General features: G+C 36.2%; 1 protein-coding gene across 1 annotated transcript in view; it reads right to left on the bottom strand.

Annotated features, from left to right (window-relative positions):
* TSHR (thyroid stimulating hormone receptor) overlaps nucleotides 1–14220 on the bottom strand; it is a 52844-nt gene that overhangs the window by 9509 nt on the left and 29115 nt on the right. The window contains exon 8 of the mRNA XM_063290185.1: nucleotides 4135–4212. Within this exon, the coding sequence (XP_063146255.1) occupies nucleotides 4135–4212 (78 nt within the window). The remainder of the gene's footprint in view (nucleotides 1–4134; nucleotides 4213–14220) is intronic.

Raw genomic sequence — 14220 nt, 5'->3', positions numbered from 1 at the left:
TTCCTAAAATTAGTCAAAAAATAGTGGTAAAGTATCAGAAAAGTGCAAGAGTGTTGGAAATTGCTCTGAAAGCAATGCCGGCTGGCATATTTTTCTCAAGGGACTGAAAGTGGTAAAACTTCAACAGTTCCAGCTGGGCATACAGCTGAGGGAGCTACAGGTATTTCCTGCCTTGTTAGAAAAAAGAGAAAACAAGAGAAAAACAATGACACTAAGAAAACTGAACCAGAACTGGCTGTCAGTTATGGTGGTGATGCTGCCATCAGTGGAAATAAAATTGAAGAGAAAGGGGAGAAGTTAAGGGAAAGAAAAGCACCAGAAACAGCTATAGATATAGATGATAATCCATCACTGGGAAGAATAATGTGATTGCCAATGCTTTATTGAAACAAGAAATATTACATGATTTTTTAAAAGTAAAAAGTAAGGTAGAAGAAGCTGTTTTGCTTCATCCCTAGCAATACTAAGCTTGAAGGAGAAGGCTGGAGAACATGTGATGAAATGGTAATTTGTTCTGTTAGAATGCAAGAAAACAGATAATTCCTTCCTTATAAGGATAGCAGCCAGAAAGCTATGGCAATGAGAGCTTGGTGTGTTTGTGTGTGTTTGTGGATGAGAGACAGAATTAAGAAAAGAAGCAGTTGGAAGGTGAATAGAGTAAAAAGGGAAAGGAAAGGAAGAGGAAAATAAAATAAGTAGTACAGATAGTCCTTGTTTAGTAAATGACTTGTTTAGTGACTGTTTGCAGCTATGACAGTGATGAAAAAGTAACTTTGCGACCAATCCTCGCATGTTTGAACTTCGCAGGTCTGTAAAGCAAAGTAAAGCTAAAGTAAAATTGTAAAATTGTGATGTTTCACTTAGTGACCACTTCGCTTAACAACCAAGTTGCCAGTCCCAATTGTGGTCATTAAACGAGGACTGTACCTATAAAACACCCTTGGGATGAACTGTAATTAGTCTGTAATTAAGCATGTACCTCTTTAAACAGAAACAGTTTATAACAACTCTCTTCTCTTCTCTTCTTTATATATTTATATTTCAAATTTAGTCACCATCCATCTCACTCAAAGAGCAACTCTGAGCAGTTTACAATAAAAACAAGAATAAATACTAGTTAAAATACAATAAAACAATATTCTTAAGTAAATAATATATTCCAAGGCATAGCTGGTAAAAATGTTATCTGTTAATAATGATGTTACTGTTAAATAAAATTTTCATTGTTCACAATCAACTGGCCTTCTAAGTAAACAAAGGAGGGAATCAAAGATATTGCCCTACCAAAGCAAGAATTGAGAGGAAAGGGGACAACTATCTTCATTAAACCCTCAGTGTTCAACATCTTAGGGAGAAAGTAGCAAGTTTTTAAATAGTTTGCATTTATCCCCAAAATAAATTTGGAACCAATTATGGCACTTCTGTTGATATCAACCCCAACTTCAACTTCATCATCTCTGGTAGAAGGGAAATGAGATATGAGCTCCAGAAGGAAGATCTAATCTGACTGAAAGGCCTAGAGGGAAACGAAAGCAGGGAACAAGGGAATGAAAAGTCTGAGGGACCATGTGTTTTGGAAAGGTCCAAAGAAAACTGGAAATTACAGAAGTACATAGAAAATACCTGCACAGAAAACTCACACACATGTACACCCAAGCCAGCTGCCAGACTATGGAAAAGGCTTTGTGCAGAAAACAAGTCGGCTGACTATTTTTCTGAATTTCTCCAAACTGTTTATAGCTATCCTCAGGATGAAAATGAAGCCTCTTTTGGGAAGGCAGGTTTAGAACTGGAATCAATGTTTTATTTGTGAACATAGTATCACAATGAATTTGGAACAGTACACACCATGCAATGTGATCAAGTCATTAAGCTCATTTTGTTTTTGCTGAATTTGTCCAGATCTGGAGCTCTTTGCTTTGAGCTGAGGCAGCAGTGCTGGCTGACACAATAAAGTAGCTCTCTTGGGCCTCAGAATTCTTACCAAGTTTTATTGCAAAGGGGAGTGAATTCATGAACTTTCTTCTAACACGTAACAGAGTTGTTGATTTCAGTTCCTTTGCTGCATTGCTTGCTTGTGTTTGAGGATAAAGCATCATAACACGGGAAGGAGAAGAAGAATAGCTGATAGTATTGTAAAGGTGTCTACACTGACTGGTGGCATGACCGATGCAACCTCTGTTCTGAAAGTAACACTTAATTGGTTCAAATTGACAAGCCGGAATGAGATTCGTCTGGTTTTGACTTAGCAGGAAGTATGAACTCAGCATTCATTCATTCATTCCTTGCTTTATATTCTGTCTTCCTGTTCCAAATGAATGCACACAACCTACCATTTAAAGTAATAGTGAGCAAGCCAGAGCCCATCTGCTGAGCACTCTAAATGCCTGCATGAGATGATGGTGCTGTGTAGAGGGATTTAGACTTGGGAAAGACTGAGACAAGCTTGATTTGTTCCAGAAGAACAAGCTGCACCTCAATCAGATGGTTGACACCTAATTTCAAAAGGTAGCATAACATCTTTTAAACTGGTTCCATGGGCAGGGTGGAGTAAAGAATGAATTGGTAAAAACTACCTCTAGAGTATTGAGGGGAATTTTTTTTAACTGTCCAGAGGGAGATGACATAAATCTAGGAAATGAGTACAATCCACCAAGAAATCCATATGTTCCCAAGGGTAAATGTCCACACCACAGAAAATATAAGAGTCAAACTGTGTTTAGGTGCTTATAAGCATATGCCAGGAGCCTCCAAACCAAAATGGGAGAGTTGGAATGCTTGATGTTAGAAGAAAATGTAGATATAGCAAACGTTACGGGAATAAGATGAGTGGAAATGGCATATGGGAATACAGTTATTTCTGAATAAAAAATCTACAGAAAAAGACAGGAAGGGGCACATTAAGGATGGAATTACTCTACATCTTAAAAAGTAGAAGTCCCATAAAGTAGAACTCACTAAGAAAACAAACTCTTGCACTGAATCAGTATGGGTGTCCGTAGCAATCCACAAGGCAATTCAGTACAAGGGACAGAATAATATTTGGAATTCACTGACAACTGTGGTAATAGGAGTGTATTTGGATGGTTTGAAAAAGGGGCCATACAAGTTTATTGATGATCAAGCCATCAGTGATCTGGATTTGTATTTGATCCCCGATTTTATAATTATCCTCAGAATATAAATTATATCTACAGTGGTTCAAGTCATTCTAATAATCCATCTACTCCTCTATTGTTCCATTTTAGGAAAAAAGTTTTTTTCCCCCTACTTTGTTCTAGAGCCCTTCTCTAAAAGAGCTTCTAAGTGGTATCCTATGGATTACAGCTGAGGGCTTACAGTATATCTGGTTGGGACAGGGAGGAAGATAAAGCTGGGTTAATTTTATTGTCCTGCTGAGCAAATCAAGTTTGTCTGGGATTAAAGAGAAACAAGTACTCACAAGTACTTTGTAACTGAAACAGGTATGTGAAAATGCTCACTAGAATGAACATAAACACCAAACTATTATCCATGATGGTAGTCCCTACCTTCCGAACAATGTATTATTTCTTCTTTCATGAGCCAACAGCAGATGGCAGGACTTAGCCAACCTTTGCTGAACTCAAACTGGGTTTTGATAAAACCCTGGTATGTACTTTGGTGTGCTATCTCTAGGAAATCTCAGGGCTATAGGGTAGACTGGGTAAAACAAAAAAACACACCTCCACAAAATGGGTGAGGGCAAACCAGTTTTATAACTCTTTTCAAGAAAATAACATGGATATGCTATTCTAACAAGGGGGCTGTCACTGGGAAGACTCTATGAAGCCCTCAGTGCAGTTCATAATTGTGAATTATACATAACATGATAAATGGTAGATGGATAAACAGATGTGAACAGCAGAAAAGCCAACTACTATAGGACTAACCAAGCCTTCTAAGATAAAAATTCTATAGTCTATAGACCTTGTATCATGTCCTAGCCAACTTCCAGCAAGAACACGATCTCAGATGAATGCATCAGTGGGCAGGCTCATGCCTTTAGCATTATTATTTTTAAGGTAATCAGAAACCTGACAATCATTACTCAATAATTATATTTCCTTTGTATAACAGTAGAATAACTTAATGTATCCTTCCTCCACTACTCACAGTAGATTTGGACCACTCTGAACACCCAAAAATGCATCTTCATCAATAACTGTTAGGTATTTGTTCTTATGCAGGTACCTGCAGAGAAACAATAACACAAATTATTAGTATTTCATGTACAATTTGGTTAAATCAGAAACTTTACTCTAGTCAGGATGAAGCCTTAAATACAACAATTGTTTGTCCAATGCAGGTCAAAGAAGTCATACACACCAACATACTGTATATTCACATACATATACTGTACACTCACTCACTCCAGTGTCCAAACTATAGGCTTCTTCCTCTTATCCTCAGAATTAACAGATATTTAGCCATCAGTTTGGGCCTTGGGAAGCAGTTGAGATATATTGATGTAATGGCTCTCTGTAGCCTGGGACCTGCTGGTTTACATCTCACTAGCTTTAGCCCTTACACCCTCAGTTTTTATAGTTAGTTATGTTATGCTAGTTATTATTATCACTTTCTTCATATGAATAACTTGTTCCATGCAATCTATTTTGGGCAACATTTCAATAACCATAATCATGAGCTATGTGTTCAGTATTAAATCAGCCAAATAATCTCATGGATGTTATGAAAACTTTCTACAGTATTTCTATTTATCACCCGCTGAGAACTGATTACTTACCTGTAACTGCAGTTTTTTACAAGTCATCTGTGAATGCACACATGGGTTATACACATCCAAAGAGTTTAGTAGGTTTATAACCCTGAATAGTTTACAAATTGTTTAGAGAAGACCCCACACACATACAACACAACATGGCATAGTTTCCACCATACCTCATCAATTCCTAAAACTAATTTAGTGGATCTGAAAGAACAATGACATCACCTACAATCAAGCAAGGAAGTAAGAATGTTAATTCACTGATGATAACTTGAAGAACTGCATGTACATTTCATTGCTGTAAGCTGCTGGGAGTCTGGAAAGATTTGGCAAGATAATGAATCACCAGTTCTGCTTACCATGGTTTCTCTGTTACATACACATGGGTGAATAGAAAGCTTCTTAGATGGGGAAGGATCTGGTCATCATATGGTGATGGAAGAGAGGACAGCCTGTCCAAAAGTTGATTCTCTCTGGAGTAGAGCTTCATTCTATAGCAATATATGATGGAGGGCTAAGCTCACACTGCTGCCTGGCATAACTCCAAAGAAGAATATCCAGCAGGAAAGTTGCTGATGCTGTTGTTATTTATGAGGCATGAGCAGGGCACAGAAGGGAGTACCAATTTGTTTGCTATAAGAGTTGAGGCCCTCCAAAGAAGAGCCAAATGCTTGAAATGCCAACAGAACATTGGGCCAAAGGAGATGTCGAATCGCCTGAGTGGGCATCAGAGGCATAATTGTCAGGATCAAGGAAATAAGCACCTTTCCAGTAGAGGATAAATGGCACAGGTCAATGCAATGGACAAATTCTGAGGCTGAGTGGCTTCCACAAGGTTTAACTGACTTAGGTGATCTCTGTGAGACTGCCTCTAAGAAAAATCCAGGAAGACAGATGGGACCTGGGAATGTGAGTTATTATACTATTGCCCAAGGTATGGTTAGGTAGCAGAAATCAAGACTGGAGTAGAAGACCAGTATATGCAATATTTTTGACTATTTCAGGGAGTACGCATTCACTGATTGGTATTGTAAAAGGCCTGGTACCAAGAGGTCCAATTATCCCTCCTTGAAAATGGGGCAATACGGAATCAGTGTTAGTCTGAAGAAGAATTGAGAGATTTCTAAAAATTAGTAAAAGTTAAGAATAAAAATTGCCCAGAGTCCCTCTTTTGGGGGAGATGGGCAGTAACAAAATTTGAATAAAAAATAAAAAATAAAGAATGTTGATAAAGCAGAATGACTATCAGATTAAAGACAAGCATGCTCACTTTTTAAATAAGAATTTTATTAGATTTAAGACAAAGATAAAAACTACAAAAAAGAAAAAAACTACAAAAAGAAAAAAGAAAAAACTAAAAAACAGTTAAAACACAAGAAAATTTTTTTAAAATTACAAGGTGACTTCCAACTTTTAACAGCAAGGATATACAACAAATTTTCCATAATTAATCCCTCACTCTATATTAAACCAAAATCACATTATTTCTATAAATCATTCCATTGGCATATTATAAAAATCACTAAATACAGTTGCTCCATCCCCTTATATTAAAAGAAAAAGAAGATATAGATAGATAGATAGATAGATAGATAGATAGATAGATAGATATACATACATATACATACATGCACACACACAAACACCCCTCCTGATCAACTCCCCCCAAAAGATAACATTTATTTATTTCCTTCCTATTACTATTCTATACATTTCTGTCTACTATAATACAAATCAAACTAAAAAACATATAAATTGCCTGCCATTATAATTAATAATACAACAATTATAATAATCTTAATCATATTAAACCTAAAGCCAAGCATTTATTATTGTACTTACAATCTTAATCCAAATAGTTAAAGATGAATGAAGTCAAACCAGCCCTCGAAGCAATCCAGATAAATATTCTTAAGCCCTTACTCCACTTCAAAATAAACCAGAGCATTTACATCCCCACAATACACACAGAGCTTTTTTCATAAAGAAATCAGACAGCCCAACTGCCCCCTTAAGAACTCTGACTTTTTGACAAAAAAACTCCCATATAGTATATAATAACCCCTTCTTTTCCATAACATTCCATCAGCAATTCAATTTCACTTATGGCTTGCAATTTGATCTGTCCCTTTAATTTCTTCAATTTGACTATCTGATCTTCATACAGCATTTCAACAGAAGCCCTGATCACGCTATTAGAAGAAACATTTCTATCGTTGTTAAGCTCTTCAATTTCTTCCATGACATCCCCAACCAGATGACACATTTTAGACCTCATATTTTCCACAGTGTCCTGAATGCCTTGCATAAAAACTTGACAGAAATCAAAAAGGATCTGTTTAAAGTCAAGATGAAAATCCGAGAAAGTCGGCTTGAAATCTTCCATGTCTCACGCAGTAGATTATGACACCCCCTAGGTACTTAACCAGCGAAAGTGGGTGATAATAGAAAAATTCCAAAACGTGTTTACAGAAGTGAAAGTATGACGACAGGCAGTTCCCCAGGGAAAGTAGCAACAGAAAGCTGACAGTTCAAAACAGCAGATTCACCATGTTGGAAAATGTTAAAATCTTCAAATTTAGTACAAAAATAACAGCAGGGAGATGATCACATACTCTCAACCTTCCTTAATATTTGGATGGGAAGCAAAATCCAAAACTTAAAAAGAATTTTTTTAAAGAAATTAATCACAAAAATAACGATAAGCACCAAGATAACGTGCTTCTTCTTGCTGTAGAAAGCCTCTCTTAGGCTACATAAACTTAAAAGAAAAATAAATTGGGTGATTTAGAAATGGGGTGGCTGGTCTTAATGTCCCTTTAAGGCTACAGCGCGGCTTGGAAATGGTGATGCCCCAGTCTCCCGGCTACTCCTACCAGTCGATTGCGAACTGTTTGCGATTTTCCGGCTGCAAGCAGCCTTCCCGAGGACAGATGGGGTAATTCCAAGTGTTTTCTTCTCTCACTTTTGGATTTATAAATATTCTAAAGTTAAAAGAGGTCTCCCAAGCAACAAATCTGAAAAAACTACTTGGTGAGTAAAACTCACCAGAATAGAGGAAAAAACTAATAGTTCTATGCTGGTCTTTGACTTGAACTAACAGCTTAAAAATTTAAAGAACATAAAATAAATGGCAAAAAGCTAAATAAGAATTTAATTCAAGAAAGTTTTAAATAGATTAAGGGATCAAACAAATTTGGAATATTAGGACTTTTGCTAAGACTTTTGAAATAACTAACTAAATAAAACAATATCTTCATGGGAACATAAATTATTTAGTCTATTAGAAAAGAAATAACTGGTTGAAATTTGAAAATAAAGAAACAAAGAAATTTGAGAGTTTGTGATTATAGAAATGGGACACTAGAGGGGACTAGAGGCAGAGGAAAAAAAGAGAGAGAAAAACCTGTCTTTTATTCTTGAACCAAAAGAGAAGCAGTGAAATTTATAAAATGACAGATAAAGGTATTACACTTGAGACATTTCAAAGGATTTTTGAAGAACTGAGAAAGAAACTTATAGTTAAATTTACAGCAATAATTTCTGTGCTTGCTAATGCATTTTTTGAAGAAGACTCTAAAGAAGAAATGAAAGATGGGAAAGAGAATAATGTGGGAGAAGTTATACACCATCAGGAGGAAGAAGTGAAACAAATTCCAGCTGATGTAGAAATATTGGAAAATAAAGAAATTGTGGATTATAAGACAGAGATGACAGAGTAGAAATACAAATGAAAAACCAAGAGATGAAAAATGACCTGGGCAAGGATTTATCATAGGATTTACAAAAGAGGTTTCCTAAGCCTTTCTTCTCTGAGATGGAAGAAAGAAAGTTTGAATGGATATTCAATCCTATGACAGCAACTTGATGAATTAAAGATCAAGACTGTCAGAACAACAACAAAAAAGGAACATAAAGTTGACTTGTTTGATCAGGGTTAAAATAAGAAATATATCTATAAAACTCTGGAAAGTCTTTATGGATTTTTTGCCCATACTTGGACAGAAACAACAACGATTTTTGGATTTTGCAAATAGATAAGGGCGGGGGGCAGTTATGGGAAGAAGAGAATTATATATGTAAGGGATGGGAAAATATTAAATTCACCTGCACTTGTTGCAAGGAAGATTGGGAGTTACTTCTTTTTTCTATTCCTTTTTTCTTTCCTTTCCTTTCCTTTCCTTTCCTTTCTTCTTTTCTTTTCTTTTTTCTTCCTTTTTCTTTTTGCACTTTATATTTAATTTTCTTTCTATTTTCTTTCTGATTTCAGTTTGTATTATCTTTTAGTATTGTTAAACTCTTCAATAAAAAGTATTTTTTTTTAAAAAAAAGACAAGTATGCTAAAGCTACAGGAGTCAAAAACAAAGTGAAGGGTTGGCAGGAACAGCACCCAGTTGTATGGTGTGCACTGATTGCTGCCAAAAATCTGTAAGCTGTAGAAGGTTCTGAATGGGGCAGTGAGCAGACCCATAACCTATGTGTGTGAATTGCAGACAACATGACAAAGAACTTTATTTTAGCCTTTCAATGTTCTTAACAAATCATATAATAAAAATACTGAACTTTGTCATTCCTATGTCTCTCTGGGGCCATCAAGCAACTGGTATTAGATCACAAATTTCGTCCTATCATCTTAACTGCTTTTCTTCTTTATTAAATACAAACATTCAGACAATTCATATGGACTTACTTACATTTCCTTCTTTAATTATTCAAGGTAGTTAATTAGTTTCTCATTGTAATACCCAAGACTTCTATGTCACTGGTGTTAAAAACAGTTTCTATAATCAGTCCTTAATACTGAACTTACATGACTCCATGCCAATCAATTTGCAAGTAATGGGATCAAAGTACTGTTTTTTACATGGAGCAGGATTTTAAAAAGTGAGGAAAATTAAAACCCTATAGATGAGCTTACATAAACTTGCAAGCATTCAGGTCTTCCAAAATATTGAGAACATTTCAGCTATGGAATCTTGAGAAAATGTCTCCCCGATGCCAGCTTGGTTCTTTGATACTTCCCTCTCTCTCAACATCTACATAACTAGCATTAAGGAAGGGCTGAGTGTAAAAGGCACTCTGAGTGATGATCTACAGGAAGTATACACCTTCCTGACTAGAGAAATAGAGCTGCTATTATTTATTTATTTATTTTATTTATCAAATTTGTCACTGCCCATCTCCTCCAACCGGAGGAGATGTCATGTATTATGTCATGTCCTCATGCTGGAGGTTTCATGATTCCACCACCCCAGAGGGAGGACCATTCCTGTGATTTTACACTTTACTTGATCACCAGGAAGCAGTGTGTGACTGATTTCATCTTCATTGGGACTCATCAGGCACACACAGCCATTATGGTTGTATAGATCTATAGTATAATATAGAGGTCATGACATAATAATAGCTTTCATATAAAGGAAGGTGTATACTATCTATAGATTATCTATATATCTCTTTTCTTGCCAGCCTAGACCACCAAGGTCATTATAACTCATGAAGCTAGGTGAATTGTATCAAGCATAGTGGCCTATGAGTTCAGTTCCTGGTAGAGGGGTTTGAATCACATAAGATCTATACTAATGATAATGGCTGCATGTACTTATGAGTCCCAAGAAGGATAAAACCAGTTATGCACTATCTCTTGGAGGTCAAGTAAAGTATCAACCCACAGGTATACTGAAATAGTTCCCCCTCCTGAGAGATGACAATAGGCCACAGTTTTAGACACAGCCAACTAGAATCACTGTGCAAAATGGGGAAAACCCTAACTTCCACTTCCACCACTGTATTGTCAAGGATTGAGCATCCTGATTATTTTTACAAATGCAGTCTTTTAAGACTGCAACCCTCTTTTGTATATTGGATTTAAACCTCAACAATCTTTTTCCACTAGTGTAAACTGAAATAAGACAAAGAAAACAAGCCAAATGAACCAGAAACCTGGTCAGTTTTATTAGATATATCAAATGATGTGAAGCCGTAGAAGCTACATACATTGTCCTAAAGCCTGATCATCGCTGAGCAGATATAGCAAGACTCTAAACAGGAACAGCATAAGAAAAGCAAGAAATATGATGTGATTCCTGAAGATAAAGAGTCAGAAAACCGGAATGTATCTTCTGAATTCACAAGTGAATTTAAAAAGCGTACCATCATTTTTGTGTTTAACAGAAAGCAAAAAATATTTTGCTAAATGTAGTTTATTTCCCTGAGAGGAAGGATAGGGTATGATCTTATATGGTCATTTAAGGCTCTCAGTCAAAAAGTAGGGCTACTAAATTTTGTGGCTGCAAAAATCTGGATGAGACCACCTAATAATATATGAAACATCTCTTTTTTAAGCATTCACAACACCCTAGTTACTAAACAGGAATTCCTTATAAGGCAAATGAGGCATTGCATCAGTGGTTAAAGGGCCCTTTATAATTCTGGAATCCAGATGTAGTCATACTTAGTCAATACGTGTTCATACATAATCAAAGCAGGGGGTATATTCTAATTAGATGGATTTGGATGCAGCCCAATTTTTACAAATTAAATGCTTAAAAGGCATATGAATATAATGTTCCAAGTATGAGGTTTAAAAACAAAACATCATCCTCAAATTAAAACATTATTGCATCTGAGCTTCAGCACAAACTAGAGAAAGTTAGTGATAACCAAACCTCACTAAAAACAATGGAATGGTCTTGTTCATTGGGATTTACAGTAACCCTGATAAAATTTGCTAGGCTGTTGGTTAAGGTGCATGAACACTTTTCTGTAAGTAACTCTTCTGTGAATAAAGACTTTGATCCTGCTCTGGAAAAGACCCAAATTTTCATTTACACCAGGGTGGACATCCCTTTGGTGACTGGGGATATTTGACATTTTTTGAGAGTATGATCATGTCAGTGACTGAGGATGCAAACACAAACAGCACAAAGTTGTCTGGACCAGAACTTTTGTGGGTTTCTCCTTTTTTGGATGGGGGGGGAGTGTTCATGGCAGGAGGGGATTTAAACTACATTTTTTAATTTCCTGGCTCAAAATGGTGGCAAAATATGCTGTAAGTGTTAACCAGCTATGGTTGGATGGGGTCTTGAAGGACTAAAAAAATGGTTTCTCCACCTGCCCTGATTTACATTCTGTGTCTCTGTCTAAAGACTGAGTTATTAATGTTTTAGGGTGAGGATTTTTTTTTCTTTTAATCTTGTGGAACGTAAATGGTGCCAAAGATCCATTTATATAAAGAAGAAAGTTGGCCTTGCAGGAAATAGTGATTTCTTGTTTATTTGAATGGCATCATTTTCTAAGAGCTAAGGCATGATCAGTCTGAATGTTTTAGTTAAAAACTTACATAATGCTATCCAGCTGGCAGTGTGTTCAGGTTTAAGTCATAGGAGTGACCAAGCCCTAAATGTTCTGTTAACAGAGATTATACTTTGTTTCTACAGGTGTCAGAAAAGAACAACCTTGGAAAAATGTTACCTCCTTTTTGGAAACACAAGTAACACAAGGTTAGAACTACCAGACATGAATGAAAAAGATCCAAATGACCATTAGATGGAAGTAAAAAGATATAGAAAACTCTAACTCTTTGTTGCCATCTAATTGTCATCTGGGGTTCTGCATCCCAAAATTAGTTGCTTTACAGACAGTTAGCATAGTCAGATTTTCAAATGAAGTATGGCAATTTTGTTTTAAATAGTATGCAACTCAGTTCCAAAATGCTTAATTCTAAGAGCACTTCAAAATACCTGAGTAAGAATTACTTTAGTAGCAAATAACCATAATAATATCGTATACAGCTATGCTTTTACATTTCTGTCATTGAACAACTATGATGTAATTCTGAAATTATTAAATGTGGCAACTGTCATAGACTATATTTATATTATAACAATACTGTACTCATTAGGCTGCATGTTCCTTTCTCAGGATAAAGAACAATTTAAGGTTAGGTTGTTGTCATTGTTGCTGTTTGAAAACCAGTAGTTTTTTTATCTTATTATTTGATGGAAGATGAAATTTGCCCTCTTATAAGGCAAAAGGTTGAAAAATATACCTTACATAGTTAAAAGTTTTCAGTAGCAGAACTGATACAGGGCACTGATTAGCTTTCCATCAAAATATTTTTCAAACACAACAGTGGGGCACAATTTATTTGTACCTATGTTTTATGAACTGTGTTACGGTTTATATTATCACGTTACATAAACTGTCAGGGATTACACAACTAATATGTTCATTGCAATTCAGATAATTTACAATAAAGTATTTTAAATAAAATAAAAATTTAAAATGTTCCAAAAGTAATTCAGAACCATTGTTAAAACTCCCATATGACAGAGTGGACCAACCAGAGTACCAAGAGCAAACAGAAGGGGGAGTAGCACAAACGTGAGTCTTATGAGATCTTGAAAGGTAACACAGATACCATTGTGAACACTTGTGTGGATCATAATCCACTTCATCTGATGTATGTAATATAGTTCAATGAAAATCTGAGACAATAGATTTATTTCCAGTTGATGCAGAAAGTTTACACAGCTTGGAGCCAATTGTTACTGAATAAATTCTCTGTCATTGAAGATAGAGCTGCCAGGAAAGGGTTAACTCCACTTTGGTCAGTCAGTCAGACGGTCAGGCTAAGGTGTGCATCCAGTAGAGGGAACCCCCTCCATCCTCAGTCTTAGCCCTGCCTTCTGGGAAAGAAGGTCTTTTTCTTCTAAGTTCCATCTGGGCCAAGAAATACATTTATTGCATTTGAACTAACAGAATAAAATAAACTTAACGGGACCGAAAAAGAGATTGGAGTGAATAGCAGATTGTGAGAACATGCAGCAAGGAAGTGGCTGCCTTTCCCTCCAGCCGGAAATTTTTCCCCACCCATTTTTTTTGGTGGATAGTCAGGGATCTGTAAGTTCCTATGCGCAGAATCATGGAGGTAGCTGGGAGGCCACTTTAGCCAACTCAGACTGCATGGTGGATAGGAAGCAGCGAAAGAGACGATGCACAAAATGTGCTGCCTCACAGATTGGATTCTTTCCCCCCACTTGCCTTTTTTTGGAATATTCCAGTAGTTGTTCTGGAGGAGGTAGTAAAAGAGATATGTGATCCAGGCTAAGGAATATGAAGAATCAAAATGCAGAAAACCATTCTCAGGATAAGAGGTATGGCAATGAGAGGACTTCTTCTTCCCCCTTTTCAGTATTCATAATAGTTAAAGTTAATAGGACTGAGCCAACATTCCAGCTGAGCAGATAGACAGGGCAGTCTTACCCTGTCTTACTGTCCCATTCTTTGGCCGTCTTGACTTGGAACAGGGTCAGATATCAACCGAAAAATTTGAAGAGACTATAAGTAGCTATTTGAGAATACTTAAACTGACCTTGTGAAGAGAAAATTAATGACAATGATTAATTTGAATTTGGTTTCCTCTGCTACCATAGACTATGAAGCTCAAAGAATGCAGTTCAACTGAAGT

This window comes from Candoia aspera, chromosome 1, assembly GCF_035149785.1.
Source record: "Candoia aspera isolate rCanAsp1 chromosome 1, rCanAsp1.hap2, whole genome shotgun sequence".
NCBI lineage: Eukaryota > Metazoa > Chordata > Lepidosauria > Squamata > Boidae > Candoia > Candoia aspera.
The sequence above is the reverse complement of the archived record's forward strand: the minus strand, read 5'-3'. Positions and strand labels throughout refer to the sequence as shown.